This window comes from Sardina pilchardus, chromosome 9, assembly GCF_963854185.1.
Source record: "Sardina pilchardus chromosome 9, fSarPil1.1, whole genome shotgun sequence".
Taxonomy (NCBI): Eukaryota; Metazoa; Chordata; class Actinopteri; order Clupeiformes; family Clupeidae; genus Sardina; species Sardina pilchardus.
This window is the reverse complement of record NC_085002.1, coordinates 33,831,732-33,850,541: the sequence shown is the minus strand read 5'-3', so window position 1 is coordinate 33,850,541 and position 18,810 is coordinate 33,831,732. Positions and strand designations below refer to the sequence as shown.

At 39.4% G+C, this 18,810-nt stretch overlaps 1 protein-coding gene across 1 annotated transcript in view; it reads right to left on the bottom strand.

Annotated features, from left to right (window-relative positions):
* Positions 1–13,868: 13,868 nt before the first annotated feature.
* Positions 13,869–18,810, bottom strand: part of pcbp4 (poly(rC) binding protein 4) — a 129,476-nt gene continuing 124,534 nt past the window's right edge. Inside the window, exon 14 of the mRNA XM_062544837.1 lies at positions 13,869–17,781. Coding sequence (XP_062400821.1) covers positions 17,442–17,781 — 340 coding nt within the window. The 3' untranslated portion in view covers positions 13,869–17,441. The remainder of the gene's footprint in view (positions 17,782–18,810) is intronic.

The window sequence follows — 18,810 nt, the reverse complement described above, 5'->3', positions numbered from 1 at the left end:
CTGTCTCCTCATTTTTATTGGTTTGTAAAATGGGATGTAGGTAGGCCCGAGTTGAAGCTTCCAGCAGCCACTAGAGGATTGTCTGAGATGGTAAATACATTGGATTGACCTACAAAGGCCTGAACACCCTAACCACCCTAAAGGCACTATACCGTGACAACACATGCTGGGTTGTCCTTACAAAAAGAACTATGGTTCACGTGACAAACAGCAGCTTTTCTATGCAGTGCACTAATGTTTTATGTACAGTATAACTAAGCACAGTGCTTCTGCAGTAGCATGGATATATCCACTCTGCCTTGTTCTGCAGTGAAGAGCAGTACTAGTGTAATGTGTTTTTCATGTCTAAAATATTGCATTTCCTGCCTAACGGGCAAGTCATCCAAAACAACCGGTTTGACAGTTATTGTTGGTGTAGCCTAGGCCAATTATGCATTGCAGGCTCCTAGCCTGGCTAACGCCACCATGAATGAAATTGCGCGTAATATAAGGGAATGCCCTGCAGGCTATATACTATTGCATTACCTCACAAAATGCAGATGTGCACTTTACCTTAAATCAGTAAATATTTTCATTTGTCTTTGATTAAATACAGGTCACGCCTGTGTGCAGCTAAATTGCTAAACATGACGTAGGAAGTAGTTTATTTGCGCTGAACTAATCATTTAACGGCTAGACCGATACGACTCCCCTGGTTATCTCTGGCCACTGAAAACTGTACCGACGCTGTAAACTGCTTTGCCATGTAGGGATTTAAAAACATTGTATGTGCTGAGACAAAAATCGTTCACCTCCTTTCCCATCTCAAGGGGAAGGATTTGAATAGTCCAGCTGTCATGAATGTGAACCAACTTTTCTGACAGACCTTGAACAACATATCATTCCTTGGTGCTGTTACATTACCTGGTTACTTTTTACATTTTGTTAAGTGACATGTTGTGCGGTATTTGTGTCTTTCTACACAGAGCTGATTAGTGGATTTATTTGACTCTGATGAAGATGTGACTCATCAAACCAATGAGATTTTGCGTAATTTAAGTTAAAAAAAAAAAGAATTAAGAAGCTAGTACTGTGTCTTGTGTATTCTCGCTGGATTTGGATGTTGAAATTGATTTGTTTGCTTAAATTGATAGAAAAGGGGTAGAAATAGACACTCCACTTGGTCAAATTTGTACCCTCCATTTTCCATTCTCCATTTTAATGACATCATCATTTAGGCAGAGCTTAATTTACAGTATAGGCCAGGGCTCTTTAATTGGCGGCCCGCGGGCTGGATCCGCCCTCTGAGATATTTTGTAGCGGCCCTTGAAGTGTAATGTTCTTATTATACATATGAGCAAAAAGTTTAACCATGGTGTCAAATCCAGTACTTTACAATATCTAGTCCTGTTCTCTTGCATCTCTCGCTCACTGTGTAGTCCCGCAGCCACTGCACCTCAGCCAATTGCATAATGTATTGAACGAGTTGAAAGCAAGATCCATCTTAGCTTAGTTTCAATGTAAATTGGCACTACATTGGAGCCTAAATGATACTGTCATTTAAAATGTCAAAATGAGGGGTTAACATTTTGAAGGCAAAGTTGAATGTCTATTTCCATCCCTTTTCAAACAATTTAAGCAACCCCCCCCCCCCCCAAAAAAAATACATCTAAATCTAGCATGGTTTAGGTCCTTGTAGGCCTATACTGTAAATTAAGCTCCGTCTAAATGATTTCATGAAAATGTGAAAATAGAGGATACACATTTGAAGGCAAACTGGAATGTCAACATCCAATTCCAGCGTAAATACACAAGACACAGTACTAGCATAACTCCTCTACTATCAATATAAGCTAAGAAAACACTACTAAAATTAGATCAAGATTTGCATGTTAATGCATGAAATCCATATTAATACATTACATAAAGACAGTATAGGCCTAGATTAAGAAATGGCTAGGCTAATATGACTTCGCCTACTACAAAGGGGGTCTGTTTATCCTTTAAAACTCACTATTTTACAAGTGTGGTTTGACACTGTTCTCAAAAAGTGGGATCAATTATCATTAAATTGAAATTGAAAAAAAATCTTCTCATTTAACATAGCTACAAGCAATTTCTGCAAAAAAAATGTTTTAATATTGTACTTGTTTACAATAAATGTACAGTATACTATGCATACTTGTTTTCTGACACAGCACACTCTTTGCACTGGCATTCCTTTCCTTCTCTTTACATTTTCTGTCCTGGCCTAGTTTGTTAGTAATTTTAGTCGCTGTGCTGCATATTTCTCAGCTTTCCCATTTGAGAACTTCCTATATACACATTAAAAGAATGATAGGACCCCTACAGCCCTTCAACAGATCACCAGGAGATTGTCAGAACAAGCAAGTGTCAGACCTTAAAAAAAAGGGTTTTCAAAGATGTTTCTTTACCAGGAACAAAAGAATGGGCCTTTTCCATACAATCTGACATCTCATCAGTTTACACAGTAGCCTATAAGCAATATGTTAACGGTGGAACTTTAATTAGTTTATCAGAAGGTGACAACTACATTCTGTTCAATGGAGTTGTCAGGTGATATGTTGAAACAACATTCAAAGATTCAAAATGGACCTAATGTCAGAAAGGGCTCTTCCCTTACAGTCTCACTTCATGTGTTATTGAATGAAATGCAAGTCAGTGGAAGAATGCCAGCTAATCAGGTAATCATAGCTCCACAAAATATACCTCAAATGATCTGTTGGCTAACTCTTTCTCTGGAGAATTAAAAGAAAGGAGCAGAAAAAGGTACACAGGGCCTTTAAAAAAAGTAATGGTGATGTTTTTAAAGGCTGATTAAATACTTTGCAAGTGGTTGTAGTTTTAATTAATATTTAATTAATAATTACTACTTATATATGTTTTTTTTCTTTTTCTTTCTTTCTTAACACAGAAAAGCAGATGACAATGCCTCCCCCTCCTACTTTTTCCAGCAACAGTGAAAGTGAATGTCAGTGTTTTCCAATAATGTTTTTTCTTGCTCTGTCTAACCCACCATTAAACAGATGAACAACATTTTATCTTCACGAGGCCTACAGTCTTATCTTTACATGGAGATAAAATGTACCCCAACATGTCCCAACTTGTATTGATGGCATCAAATTCAAAATGGACATGAAATGTACCATGAAATAGTTAGGGCCTGTGTCCACCAATTGTGTTTTTTGCGCCGACGGCGACAATTTTCAATATAAAGTCCATGTACAGTAGCTCAGTGTTCACAGCGCTTGCTCGTCAATGTCACTTCTCTTTATAAACCATCTCTGGTTTTGTTAACATGAACAATGAACACTTTACCGAAGCGCAGAGAAAAGGAGGTTGAGGGCGCTCTCAGCGTAAAAAACGTGATTGGTGGACACAGCACCTTAATCGTCAAATGTGTGTTGGGTCATTCCACGTCAAATCAACCAGAGTGCACGCACTTGCGTCTAAAAAAAATCTGAAAAAATACCATGCGTGCTTATGTTACCCAGGAGACACTCTGTAAAATGTTTTTGTGCTAAGATCAATACTTTTCAAGTAACAGACAGTTGGTTGGTTGATTTGACATGGAATGACCCTGTTTGTATGCATTTTACACAACACCCCAACTTTTCCTGTTTTGGGTTGTGTAATGAAATACAACAACACATTTAAAATTCCATTATGTTTTTTTTTTTCAGAACACAACTCTTTTGAAGACTACAATAGCACCCCAACATAACTGCATTTAATTGCAATAAGTTCATCTTGTGACCAATAAATAGGTTCATTTGTATAACCAATTCTGTTGTGCCATCTCTTAAAGGGATATTCCGCCATTTTTGGAAATACGCTCATTTTCCACCTTCCCTCAAGCAAAACAATCGATATTTACCTTGTTCCCGTTCATCCAGCCATTCTGTGAGTCTGGCGATACAACTTTTAGCTTCAGCCTAGCATAGGTCATTGAATCGGATTAGACCATTAGCTTCTCGCCTGCTAGCTTCATGTTTAAAAGTGACTAAGATTTCTGGTAATTTTTCCATTTAAAACGTGTCTCCTCTCAAGTTAGAAAGTGCAATAAGACCAACCGAAAATGAAACCTGGCGTTTTTCTAGGCTGATTTGACATGGAACTACACTCTCATCTGGCGTAATAATCAAGGCAACTTGCAGCTACTGGCACTACTACTGCTTGTTGTCTATGGGGACTATTTTCAGATGCTGCGTAAGATATCACTGCGCCTATGGTACGTTTGCAAGTTGCCTTGATTATTACGCCAGATGAGAGTGTAGTTCCATGTCAAATCAGCCTAGAAAAACGCCAGGTTTCATTTTCAGTTGGTCTTATTGCACTTTCTAACTTGAGAGGAGACACGTTTTAAATGGAAAAATTACCAGAAATCTTAGTCACTTTTAAACATGAAGCTAGCAGGCGAGAAGCTAATGGTCTAATCCGATTCAATGATCTATGCTAGGCTGAAGCTAAAAGTTGTATCGCCAGACTCACAGAATGGCTGGATGAACGGGAACAAGGTAAATATCGATTGTTTTGCTCGAGGGGAGGTGGAAAATGAGCGTATTTCCAAAAATGGCGGAATATCCCTTTAATGCAATTCAACAATGAATAGGCCATGTCACAATCTTACAATTTTGGGTAAGGTTAGAACAGTCTATTTAAGTTTGCAGAGGATTGGTTTACTTTATTGAGTTGGCAGATGGTTAAAATTGGCTATATTTTTTACATTTGTTTGAAGGTCTGCTTTGTACCTAGGCTGAATTGCCAGTAGAGGAAACCTAGGTCTTCAAAAGAACAATACTTGACAGTCAGAAACATTTCATTTTAATATTTGATAACAACACAGATCTTGAAGCGAGTGTTCTTCAGTGTATTTGCAGATTGAATTGTTCATTTGTTGTATACCACCACCTATTGCACAGGAGTTCGTAGAGTGTTGAGAAGTGAGTAATCCTAATATGGCTATGGCTATGGCTATGGCTATGGCTATGGCTATGGCTATGGCTATGGTTATTTAGCAGACGCCTTTGTCCAAAGCGACATACAAATAAATAGCAATACAAATTAAATAACAGTGAACAATTACAAAAAAGGGAGAATAGCAATATTATCAATACAACAATCATTTAAGCACTAATCTAATGAGAAATAAAACAATGAAATGACAAAAGCAATCAAATAAGTCACTCAGTTAATTATCTAATAACAATAACTATAGCAAGGTATGGCTAAATTTAAGGACAATAGCAGAATAAATGTAACATTTTAACAATGGACAAATTATAACAAAACAAAACTATTATACAAACCATAACACATAACAAACACTCAAAAGACTAAGTGCATATTAAACAAATATGCCTTAAGACCCCTCTTAAAAGATCCAAAACTGTTGCTTGAACGGAGAGCACTGGGCAACTCATTCCACCAACACGGAACCACTGAAGAATAGGATCTACAGATTGACCTAGCATGTATGGTTTGTCGACATAACAGACGCTCCTCAGAAGATCGCAATGGGCGGTTGGGAATGTACATCTTCATCAAAGAACTGAAGTAGCTAGGAGCAGATCCAGTCAGTGTCCTATAGGCCAGAGTGAGAGATTTAAATTTAATTCTGGCTACTATAGGGAGCCAGTGGAGAGTAACTAGGAGAGGGGTTACATGTGTCCTCTTTGGCTGATTGAAGACCAGTCGTGCTGCAGCATTCTGAATCAACTGTAGTGGTCTTAATACGCAAGCAGGTAGGCCAGCTAACAGGGAATTACAGTAGTCCAGCTTGGAGATAACCATTGCCTGTACAAGAAGCTGAGTGGAATCTTGTGTCAGATAAGGTCTGATCTTCCTAATGTTGTACAGGGTATACCGACATGACTTTGCAATTGAGGCAACATGCTCAGAGAAAGTAAGTTGGTCATCAATTATGACACCCAAGTTACGTGCCGATCTAGTTGGAGTCAATGAGGATGAATCAAGCTGGATGTTCATCTGTTGGGGAATGGCTGTTTTTGCTGGAAACACCAAGAGCTCAGTTTTGGAAAGATTAAGCTGAAGGTGCTGATCCTTCATCCAGATTGAAATATCCTTCAGGCATGCAGAGATCCGATGGGAAACACTAGAGTCCTCAGGTGGGAAGGATAGGAAAAGTTGAGTGTCGTCCGCATAGCAATGATATTCAAATCCATGAGAGCGAATAATCCCACCTAAAGAAGTGGTGTAAATAGAGAAGAGGAGGGGCCCTAATACTGATCCTTGAGGGACTCCTGTAGTGAGGTCATGAGACTTTGATGTCTGTCCCTGCCAAGACACGCTAAAAGAACGCCCTTTAAGGTAAGATTTGAACCAGTCAAGAGCTTTCCCAGAAATTCCCAGTTCATATAGTGTAGAAAGGAGAATGTCATGGTTAACCGTATCAAAGGCTGCAGATAAATCTAACAGAATTAACACTGATGACTGAGCAGAGGACTTAGCTACTCTCAATGCTTCAGTCACAGATAGAAGAGCAGTTTCAGTAGAATGACCACTCTAATAGTAGGGGAGATTATGTGAAAAATCGTTACGCGGCGGATAGAAGCATGAAATTTGGTAGATATGTTCCTTGGGTGATCCTAAGACATCCTAGAAGGGGTGCCCAAAAATATCTCAAACAGGAAGTGAGATTTTGGAGAAATTCAAAATGGCCGCCAATACAATTGATAGCTGATTCAAAAACGACCTATACAACCTCCTAAAAGCTTGAAATTTGGTGTATATGTTCATTGGGTGATCCTAAGTCATCCTGGAAGATTTCACCAAAATTCTCAAACAGGAAGTGAGGTTTTTGAAAAAAACTAAAAAATACTGCGCTTCCTGCCACAAAATTGGCAGCTACTTCAAAGACTGCCTAAACAACCTCTAAAAAGCTTGAAATTTGGTATACATGTTCCTTGGGTGATCCGAAGACATCCCAGAAGGGGTGCCCAAAAATATCTCAAACAGGAAGTGAGATTTTGGAGAAATTAAAAATGGCCGCCAATACAATTGAAAGCTGATTCAAAAACTACCTATACAACCTCCTAAACGCTTGAAATTTGGTGTATATGTTCATTGGGTGATCCTAAGTCATCCTGGAAGATTTCACCAAAATTCTCAAACAGGAAGTGAGGTTTTTGAAAAACACTAAAAAATACTGCGCTTCCTGCCACAAAATTGGCAGCTAATTCAAAGACTGCCTAAACAACCTCTAAAAAGCTTGAAATTTGGTATACATGTTCCTTGGGTGATCCTAAGACATCCCAGAAGGGGTGCCCAAAAATATCTCAAACAGGAAGTGAGATTTTGAAGAAATTAAAAATGGCCGCCAATACAATTGATAGCTGATTCAAAAACTATTGGAAAAGGCTGTACTGCCCGCCACAAAATTGGCAGCTAGTTCAAAGACCATATAAACAACCCCTAAAAAGCCTGAAAGTTGGTATATGTTCATTGGGTGATCCTAAGACATCCTAGAAGGAGTGTCCAATATGTCTCTAACAGGAAGTGAGTTTTTAAAGAAACTGAAAAAGGCAGTGCTGCTCGCCACAAAATTGTCAGCTATTTCAAATGCCACCTAATTAACCTCTAATAAACTTGAAATTTGGTGTTCCTTGGGTGATCCTAAAGGCTCTTCTCATTCATCTTTTTATATCATCCCTTCCTTCCTTCCTAGTTAAAGAATGATGGGGCAGCAACAATGGGATAGTCTATCTAGTGTTCTTTATAGATCGGTGGGAACAAGCCGGAGAACCGAGGAAGGAAGGCGGATATGATAAAAAAACGAAATAACCCTAAGACATCCTAGAAGGGGTGCCCAAAACTATCTCTAACAGGTAGTGAGTTTTTAAAGAAATTGAAAAAGGTTGCGCTAAGGTCGTGCCCGCCACATAATTGACAGCTAATTCAAAGACCATCTAAACAACCTCTAAAAAGCTTGAAATTGGGTATGTTCCTTGGGTGATCCTAAGACATCCTAGAAGGAATGCCCCAAATATCTTGGGCTATCTAGGGTAAGAAGAACTGTCTTAAAAGAAAATAAATTATGAAAAGAAATACACTATGGCTACCTAAGGATACTGTAAACACAGAGAAGCACCTCAGGCAGATCTCATAAAATCATAAAATGATGCACACATGTCCCCTGTAACTTTGTAAGATTACAGTAGTACATTAGTCATAGCCTACATACTGCATATTTTCATCTATTCACATGCTCCAGCACATTGGCATAATGCTGTGCAAGGCAACCCAGCATCCTGGCATCGGCACTCGGCAGAGAGGCTCAGCTTTGCTGTCACATTAAGAAGTTCTCTACATACTTTCGCTGCCTCTGGTAAAAGTGTCCATAAAGGTGTCCAAGAATCATCTAATTTAGTCCATCCATATTTTTCAGGAGAAAGCACTGACTGGATAGCTTGCAGACCTTTGGACCAAATGTTAGCTTGGTACAGTACACTGCACTATTTGAATGCTGGATCAGTGCAGCCTGTGTGGTAGGGGTATTTTCCATTGAGAGACATTTTTGAGAAAACAAATCCTTCCTGAGATCATTGAATTTTTCAAGATTGGTTGTCTTATCGTAAAGAACACAAGTGTACCTCTCCAGCAATGCAAATATGTTTGTTTCCTGGCTAAGTAATTGAAAAAGATTTAATGTCATAGCAGTGAAGGCACCTGTTACTTCTGGAGATTATTTCCATGCAGCCCATGCTGACTTTTTGCCCTAAAGGTTGTATCACAACCTGAAAAAGAGAGAAAACCTGGGAGAGCCGAACTTGCTCTTTTCCTCAAGGTTTTGAAAACACTATTGATGTGTATTTCCTGAAAGTTTTGCCCTATACCAAAAGCAACCTAAGTACTGTACACTAATTGCCAAAAGTGTTTGGTCACCTGCCTTGACTCACATATTTCAGTCACATCCCATTCTTAATCCATAGGGTTTAATATGATGTCGGTCCACCCTCTGCAGCTATAACAGCTTCAGGGAAGACTTTCCACAGTGTATTTATCGGATTTTTTTTTTACCATTCTTTCAGAAGCACATTTGTGAGGTCACACACTGATGTTGGATGAGTAGACTGCCTCTCAGTCCATCTAATTCATCCCAAAGGTGTTCTATTGGGTTGAGGTCAGGACCCTGTGCAGGCCAGTCAAGTTCATCCACACCAATCTCTGTCATCAATGCCTTTATGGACCTTGCTTTGTACACTGGTGCACAGGGCTTGGTCCCTTAGTTCAAGTGAAAGGAACTTTGAATGCTTCAGCATTTAACCAAGTGATTTTAGAATGTTTCATGCTCCCACCTTTGTGGGAAGTTTGGGGAAGGCCCCTTTTGGGACAGTACTAACCATCAAAAGTGAGCACTACTGTACGTCAGTAAGTGCACATTAGCAGTGTACTGACGGAAGTAAGTGTAATGAGACACAGCCTTACTCAATGTACATTTTACACACCTTAGTAGCTGGCTACCATTACTGTCTACACAAATCTAAATTTCATAGTTCCTATAACATTATGCCCAAAAGAATACGACAATACCCCCCAGGAAGATCCAAAGGGCACAAATACGCAAGAAAAGACCCCAAGTGATCACAGGGACACAATTAGCCTAGGAATCTTTGTTTGCCCAGCTTTAACTCAACCCAGCTGGTGGGTCTACATTGGCTAATGCTAATGCTAACGCTAGCATAACATGAGTTGTGTTCCTATTTAGGGCTAGATCTCTGCTCATGTGGACAATTAAACAATAAGCTGTCTTTTGAAAATGATTAAGTGATTCTCCCAAAAGTTTTTAAGAATATTAATGTTATGCATAAATGAATAATTAACTACTCAGGTGAGGATTCACTGGGGGAGTCATGCCATTCTGACTGTTTTAAGCCTGTTTTTTCCACTTTAAAGTTGTATAATAGACATGTAAGATTGTTTACATGGGTTATCTTGCATATATTATTTGTTAACCATCTCTATATATTAAATGTGAAATGATAAAGTAGCAGAATAAATCAAGATGCCCAAACTATGCAATGTTTTATTATCCTAAGGCCGTTTCTGGCAGCCATCTTGGATTTTCCCTTAAAAAATGACCTTAATGAACCAGAAATGTGGGGTACCCCTTCTGATATGATGAGATACATCATAAAGAGTGTCTGTACCAATTTTGGTGCTTCTATCCGACGCGTAACGATTAGGCCCTTTTTTGTTGATAATCCCCCCTACTATAAGGCAATTCATTATTCATGAGGATGTCCAGAAAACCATGAGGGGGCGCTAAATCTGCCAAAATGGACTGTTTCAGTCTCCAGCCTAGTTTTAGGCTGTGTCCAGAAGTCAAGCGTGCACGCTGGATAGTACCTTCTTTCCAGTAGTGTCTTAGTTAGCTTAGGGGGGGTGTTGACAATTTGCATGATGTGTGGAGCTTGACCTGCACTGCGCAATGGATTGGGATATCTGAGGGCAAAAAAGATGCATCGATGCACGCTTGGAAATCACGCCAAACGAAGTACCCAACTAGTGAGAGCGCTTGACTTTCGGACAGTCTATTCTGACGTAACTTCCGGAAAATGCACACTGCCCAGTGTGCGTACTGATGTTTCAGACACAGCCAAAGACTCACTTTCAAAATGGGCAGGACATTCTGAAATTTGGAAGGGAGTGCAGCCCTGCTGCAGCCAATCAACCATGGTGATTTCGTGTCAATCTGGGAATGAGTGCTACAGACATCATAGGCATCATCATGGAGGTATTATAAGAACTGGAGAAAGTGAACAAGTCCCGCCCCCATTCTTTTCAATGGGAATGCTAGGCTAGTGAAAATTGCCAAAATTGAACGATTCTTTCAGGGTTCAACATGGCGTTTCAAGGGGCTTGTTTCCGGTGCCGTTTTACTTAGCCAATTAAGTGCCAGGTTACTGATTGACGTAAGTTACAGAAGGAGAGCTCGTACCCACACTAAGCTCCTGCATGAGCTGAGAGTGGAACAGCCACCAATCAGCATGAGGAAAACTATGGGAAAACGGCACCGGACATGATGTATTTCTGGAAAATGACGACGAGGAAGTGCCTTGCTAATCGGCGAAGCTAATCAGTCAAATCCTGATCCCCTGGGCATCATAGGTACAGTAGGCTAATCAGGGCAGCAGGTGTTGGGGCGTTTCATTCCTAATTTGTAACGACCCGGTGACATAGTGTTGGACGAGAAGTGCAGGACAACGTCAGCACTCCAATAGTATTTTGGACCAACATGCCATGGCATGTTTCAACCTGTAGAAGGCGCGGAGAGCAATATCTCCAATACAAAATCATACAAAATGTTACTTTTGTCGAGAAACACGATTTTTGTCAATATTAACCCTGGTAATAGTATAGCTCACCGGTTATGAGTATTTTCAATCAATCAACAGCTCAAAAAACATATTTTAGGGTGCAGTTACCCTTTAAAGGGTTGTAACTGGGCTTGTGAAATAACATCTGAGCATTTCTTGGACTTACCTAAGTTGCATGCCTTCTGTTAACATCACAGAACATGGCTACATTGTTTTGTTCAGCCACAGACCTCTGAAGTTCGCCTACAAAAAAGCTACCATATTTGCCCAAATAAAGAGATCCGGTATCTTGAGATTTTTTTTCTATGAGAAAATAAATGATTTTCAATTATTGCACCTGTTAAACTCTCGCGGGGACGAAGAAATTGGACATACAGATGTTTTGTACTACAAAGTTTTGTCCTCTGCCTTCGAGTGGACACTGTGATTTTCGTTAGGTGATGACGGCACACTTTTATCTTTGCTACCCCAGAGCTAACTTACAATGCAACTTCCCATAGGCATTTAGCTTCAATTAACCCCCGGATCTCCTTATATTGGCAAAGATGGCAGCTTTGGATCCTTTTTGTAGGTAAACTTCAGAGGTCTCTGCTGTCTCCCCTATACAGATGGATTAGCTGATCTACCTGGCTTAGAAGTTGTGCTAATTAGAATCAGCTGATTAAGTGAATGGATGGAAGAATAATGTGGCAGGACTTTTACTTTCTGAGGCCAGACTTTTAAACCTCTGCTTTTGATGTTGTCATCAGTTGACTCCAGGCGCTTGTGTTTGAACTAGATGTACCGCAAAGTGGTACAACATATGACCGCCGTGGAGTCCTGCACATTCTCTCTGCAAAAATGAATCACGCTTGTCAATTTGTTTCCATCTACTCCATCCCCTGCTGCAACTTTTATGCATGTGTGTGTGCGTGCATGAATGTGAGTGTGTGCGTACCTGTGTGTATGTGTGCCTGCATATGTGTGCATGTATCTATCTAAATGTGTTTGTACATGCGTGTGCATAGTGTACAGTCACTAAATGTACACATATTCATTTATTGAATGGTCCCTCATGAATCAAATTACACAAAACTACACTCAGAGGATGTCGTAATGATCCTACACTTTACATTTTGTGCAGTTTTGAACCTGGCAACCAAAGATACCTGTGATTACAATGCCTTATTTTTACTTTTTAATTTTGACTAGGTGGTGCTATACATTAAATGAGTGGTTATGGGATGGGTTGACATGGCCCTAGGCCCTTTGGTTCTCTATATATTCACAGTAAAGTGTCTCTTGCCATCTATAAGCCAGTTGGTGTACAGTCACTAAATGTACACATAATTTAATTACAGTGCATGAAAATGCACTGTACTGTTCTGCTTCTTCTTATTACAGTGCATGAAAATGCACTGTACTGTTCTTCCTAGGCTTCTTCCGACAACTTCTTATTAGAGTGCACTGTTATTCGGTTTCTTCTTATTAGAGTGCATGAAAATGCACTGTACTGTTCTTCCTAAGCTGCTTCTTCTTCTTCTTCTTCTTACGCACGCAATTCAGCTTGAACCGTTTAACGTAGAAACTTCATTCAAACTGTATTACGTAGGTCTTACTTGGGACATGTGTGCTATGACTTTTCAACTTTATAACTTTTATACTTTTTAAACTATTAGTTAAAAACTATTACAATTTCCCCCAGACTTAACATTACCCATTATGACATCATGGCAGCAATTAGAATCTGATGCCAGGTGGCCGGCCAACTGTCAGTTTCTCTGGCTTTAAACATACGATCTCTCTGAAGACTACTCTCTACTACTAGTGGCTACCTCGCGCAGATTGGTTGTCGCAGTGACATCAGCAGAACGCGACAAAAACAACCTCGAAATTTTAAGTGAGGAGTTGCTAGAGGATTTTTTTCACAACATGAGTAGCAGAAGACGACTCTACTTGACTCTACTCGTCAAAAGCACTCTTCTAGTCCTTCCAGTCTCCTAGTCAAAACTACGGTGGCCCTGAAGTGCAAAACACAACACAAATAAGACAACACAACACAAAGAGAGAAATCACGGCCCCGAAGTGCACAACACAACACAAAAAGAGACAACACAACACAAAAAACAGAAAAAACGGCCCCGAAGTGCACAACACAACGGCAAATCACACAACACAACACAAAAAGAGACAACACAACACAAAAAGAGAAAACACGGCCCCGAAGTGCACAACACAACGGCAAATCACACAACACAGGTCTATGTCAAATCAGTGTCACAGTTGTCTACCCCTCAACTCTTTGACTTTGAATGTTTGGTGCTCTACAGGCTTGTCCTCCAACAGAGCCGACTGTAAATTGATTATAAGCAATAACAGAACTTTTGATATTTGGGTACACAAAGACGTTCCTTTTGCCTCATATGAACACACATAGCCCCTGTGGTGTGTTTTTTCACTAGCAACCTTTTAGCTTTAGTGAGTTGAGATTATGCTGTTACTGAAACACTGGAAAGAAAAACCTCACACAACTTTGAAGTTAATACAGTATTTTTTTTTTTTTATTTATTACAATGGCCTGGCTGAATGAAAGGAATGAGAGAGATAGTAGACATCAGGTCAGTATAAATGTTGAGCCTGAGTGAAAACCTAAATCATTTGTAAACATAAAGCAGTTAAACACACACAGTTTTGTTGGCCAACATGGAATCATCATGTTCAAGTGCAATGTTCTATGTATTTTGTGTGATAGTGTGTTTTGTTAAATGGTATGATATGGAATAAATACAATATTTCATATTATATTATACAGTATTTCATTGTATATGTAATGCTATACGGTATGGTTTGCAAAGTTAAAAGATCCATCATTTTGCTGATTTTCCACCTTACTATGATGCACTAGACACAGTAACTTTTCAGAACCATACACATGTTTTGCATAGATGCTAAATTCAAATCATGCAAATTATTAGAAAACAAAAAAAGTGAGACATTAGGAGACAACACAAGGGTATAGTGCGTTATATTTGAATTGAGATGTATGAATATGTAAGTCATAGTGACTACTTCTGATCAACAGGATACTGGGCTTACAAAAATAAGTGAATTTGTATTTATAGTTTTTATAAAACGAAAAAAGCAAAACCAGATACATTTTACATACTTAAGTGAATGAAACAGTCATGTTCATCTATCTTTGTTATTCCACTCATCAATTTGTTCTTCTGAGAGAAGAGTTTTCCTGACTCTCTCAGTCCAAGTATTGCTTTTCTATCACTCTGCCAATAGACTCTGTCAGAGACTCTGCCTTCCTGTATACTTAAGCTTGTGTGAGTGGTCAGTCAACATGCAGCAATAGTTTCTCAGAGGGGTTGGTACCATGCACAGTAACCATACGTATGCCAATATTTCATGTGAGAAAACTACACAACTCTTTAATTTCTGTTGTCTGGTCTGTTTGAAAAGACCTAGTCTTAATATGAGTAAAGTTTACAAATTATTTAGTACAATTAAGCAAATCCTAAATCCTAAATCATAATCAAACTAATGAACTAAGTCTAAATCAGTGTACACCCATACATATGAAATAGAACTGAAAATAAAATAAATGTCATAAATAAAATAAATTAAACTTTTTTTAAAATGAATGTGAACACATTACAAATATAAAAGTTAAAATTTCTTGTCATCTTGTTTTTACATCATTCAAATATCATCAACAAAACTCGTGTACAGAGGAAAACATCAATACAGCGCCCTCTATATTTATAGGCATCCCTGGTAAAGATAAGTAAAAAGAGGTATAAAAGGTAATTTATTTACCTTTTTATCTTAGTTTGACAACGAAAACAATGAGAACAAATCCAAATGTAAAGATTCATTCTGAGAAGAAAAACATCCTAATAAAGAAATAAATATTTTTAACAAACACCCACATGCCACAATTATTGGCACCCCAAGAAAAAGTAAAATTAAACTGAAATGTTTTTTAACTTCTTTAGGGCAATCGGATTGCTTCTATACTTTCAAACAGAAATTCACAATGCTCTGTTTACAGAATTTAAAACTAAGTTGACCTTGGCATTTAAGCAATATGACACGAGTAGGAGTAGGGTCGCCATGACTGTAAGGCCGAGTGCAGCAGGCAAGTACAGCCGGGGCGATGCCCTTTACCAACCCCACAACCACAACCATCCGTGTCATATTGCTTTTATATACAACAGTCTCATTACCAACTAATGTTGTTTTAAGATACAAAATTGTTTTCTGCTATACTGTTTATTTAGATTTTTGTTCGTTCATCCTCCGGGAACAATTTTTTTGATAATCGTAGCCTTGGGATTTCATGTTGCCAAGCAACATAACAGTGCTGTTAAAAACAGAAGACAGTTGCCTGCTGTCTCCCTCCCTAAATAGAAAGCTCTCTCACTAGACGTGACTTTGGATTGAATGCATCTTTTAAGAATAAGCGCAGCACTCTAGAATCTTTGGTCAACACGGTATGACTTAAGCCGGACGCTAAACTAAATTAGCTTACAGAAGCTAGCAGGCTAACAGTAGAAATGAGTTTGATGGGCGGCACATACAGTACCTATATAAGACCAGACGCTATTAATGGTTACAATAATGGTATAATCAGATAGTACCGCATTTATTTTTCGCTACAAATCTACAAATCTAAGCAAAATAATAATGTCACACAAATCACTTTTCAACAGATTCAGCAGCCATTATCTATGTCATCCGCCATCTTGTTTTCACAGCTGTTTCAGATGTTGTTGCAAAGGATTGTGGGTAGTATGAAACATGAAGTGAGCATCAATGCCGCCTTCAAAAAATTTTTTTGGTAATTCTAAGATAGATAGATTCAAGAAGACGGCAAAAATCTTTTTTTTTTTTTGGTTTCAAACCTTACTTGCTAACTCGCCCACGTTTAGATACCTTTATTACAAGACAGCAAGAGTGTCTAGGGTATGGTTATGTTTTGTGTCTTGGCTGAATGTACAAAAGACACTCAGAAACATTGTATTCCAATCTTTGAGGGACTGAATCTTCCTCCTTCTTTCTTCTCAAATTCTGACTCAATGATGCTCAGCTCATTGTCATTGGCTGTAAGACAATTAATTATTCATGTGGATGTCCAGAAAACCATGAGGGGGCGCTAAATCTGTTAAAACGGACCGTTTTTTTCTCCAGCCTAATTGTAGGGTTTTAAATGGACTTGTAAATATAATATCTGACCATTTTTGACAGATCATAATTGCACACCTTCTATGTTAACATGGAACAAAATCAAATACTCTGTTCATCCATTCTATGACCCCTTTAAGAGACCCTAATTAAGTCACACAGAAAGTAAACACCCTATGGTAATTCTTCAACATGGGAAAGACAAAAGGATACACAATTTAAATAAAGGGAAAGACAACTTATGTCATAGGAGAGGACTAAGAGCTCTTTAATTGTGAATGGAGACTAAAAACAATTAAACACTGGGGTGTCAATAATTGTGGTATGTGGATTAGATTTTTTCTCTGACTGAATTTTCTTCCTTTCAAGGTTGGATTTTTCCTCACTGTTTTATTGTCAAACTAAGATAAAATGGCAAAACTTTATTTTGAATACCTCATTTGACCCATTTTTCTTTTTTTTTTTTTTACCATGGGTGCCAATAAATGTGAATGGCACTGCAATCATAAAAAAGCTGATATAGAGAGTTGCACATCAGTCACTAGTGTCATAAATAGTAAGGGGATAATACATTAATATCAATAAATAAGATCAATAGAGACAGTAGATTTGGGGATAACTGAGGTGTTGAGAGGGAGGTTAGGAGGATCAATTTATGGCTTTAGAGGCTTTTTAGCCAGAAAACATTGTTTCTGTCTATGTCAGCCACTGTTGTTGTACGGTCCTTTGGAAATAAGAGTAAGGATAAGGACTGGTAGTATTGTCTCAGGTTGACTACAATGGCTGCAGTAGATGGAGAGTAAGGAAGCGCCATAGAAATGCACCCTGGTTCCAACACTTCACCTGCGGGGGTCAGGAGAAGAGAGTTTGGGATCACAGAGGAGGAACGTGGGTGTGATCAGACCAGGAAGGGAAGAGTAGGTGTAGACATCAGTAAGGTGCAAACTTCTGTCTCTCAGGCTTCTTGATCCCGTTGGCTGAGGAGATTTTGGCGGTGTAGGATGCCAGGGTCCCATGTGTGGGGGCAGCAGCAGCAGCTGTGGCAGTGGGGGTGGAAAGTGCCAGGAGGGGGACGGATTTCATTCCCAGGAGGCTGGAGAGGGGAAGGGCATAGGGGGTACCCAGGATTGGAGCATGGGGAAGACCACCCATCGCTGCCAGTGCTGCAGCGGAGGACGAGGCAGGGGAGGTGGGCTGGGTGAAGCTCATGTTCAGGTCAACAGGGGTTGACATGGAGGAGGACTGGGCGGTGGATTTGGCGGTCTCTAAACTGCATTTGGCAACGGGGGGTGAAGGGTGGAGGGAGAGGGAGAGGGATTTGGATGGAGAAGGGTTAGAAGGTTAAATAAAAGACATGTTAAAGAAATTGGAAATAAAAATAAATTAAACTAAAAAAACAAATAAATCATAAGAGAGGCGTGTTTTGCTGAAGGTTGCAACGTATTATTTGAGGGGGGACCTTGGCACTCATGAGGGAGGTGCTGTTTAATTCAGGGTAATGGCTTGGGTAGGGGCTTGGGGGGAGAGGAGACAGAATGGTTTTAAACTCATTAGGATTTTCCTCACACTCTCAAAATGACTACATCCCAAGAATGATCGGTGAATATACAGTAAATGCATTTGCCAGCATGGTAGACTGACTTGAGCATGTGAGCATCAACACATCTGAAGTGGGCAATTCAGCCTAATGTGAAACATGTCACTAATCATTCACATTGATATGAGTTTGAAAAGGGTGTGTTCAATATGCAGACTCTTTGAAAGAATTAGCAAAGTGATAGCTTTGATTGGGCAGTGATATCGCCTCTAGGTGAGGCTTTCACGTAGTTGTGCTGCAAAAATATGCACAAAATTCAAAAGCTGGGATTTCATTATAATCAATTAATCACATTGGTGGGTTCTGATGCCAGGTGTTATCTTCAAAACTCAACTTTCAGTAAACGTCAGTCCTCACAGAGGACAGGGGATCAAAACCACTGCTTTTATTTTCCAGTCTGCGAGTTGAACACCCCTGCAATGATTATACATTTGCTGAAAGTTAAGCTGGGCATACACTGTGCGATTTTTGGCCCATTTTGCCACGATTTTTGAGTCCTGCGACTATTTTGGGGATCGGGCCAAATTTTGGCTCAGTCGTGCGTCTCGCATCGTGTAGTATACATGGGGTAACGAGGAGCGATTACCACCTCACGACCACCTCCCGATCGATCGGGAGAATATCAAACCTGTTTGAAATCCTGGTCGCCCCTTGTGAGTCTATCGCACTGTTGAAGCAGTGTTACGAGCCGATTTACCTCAA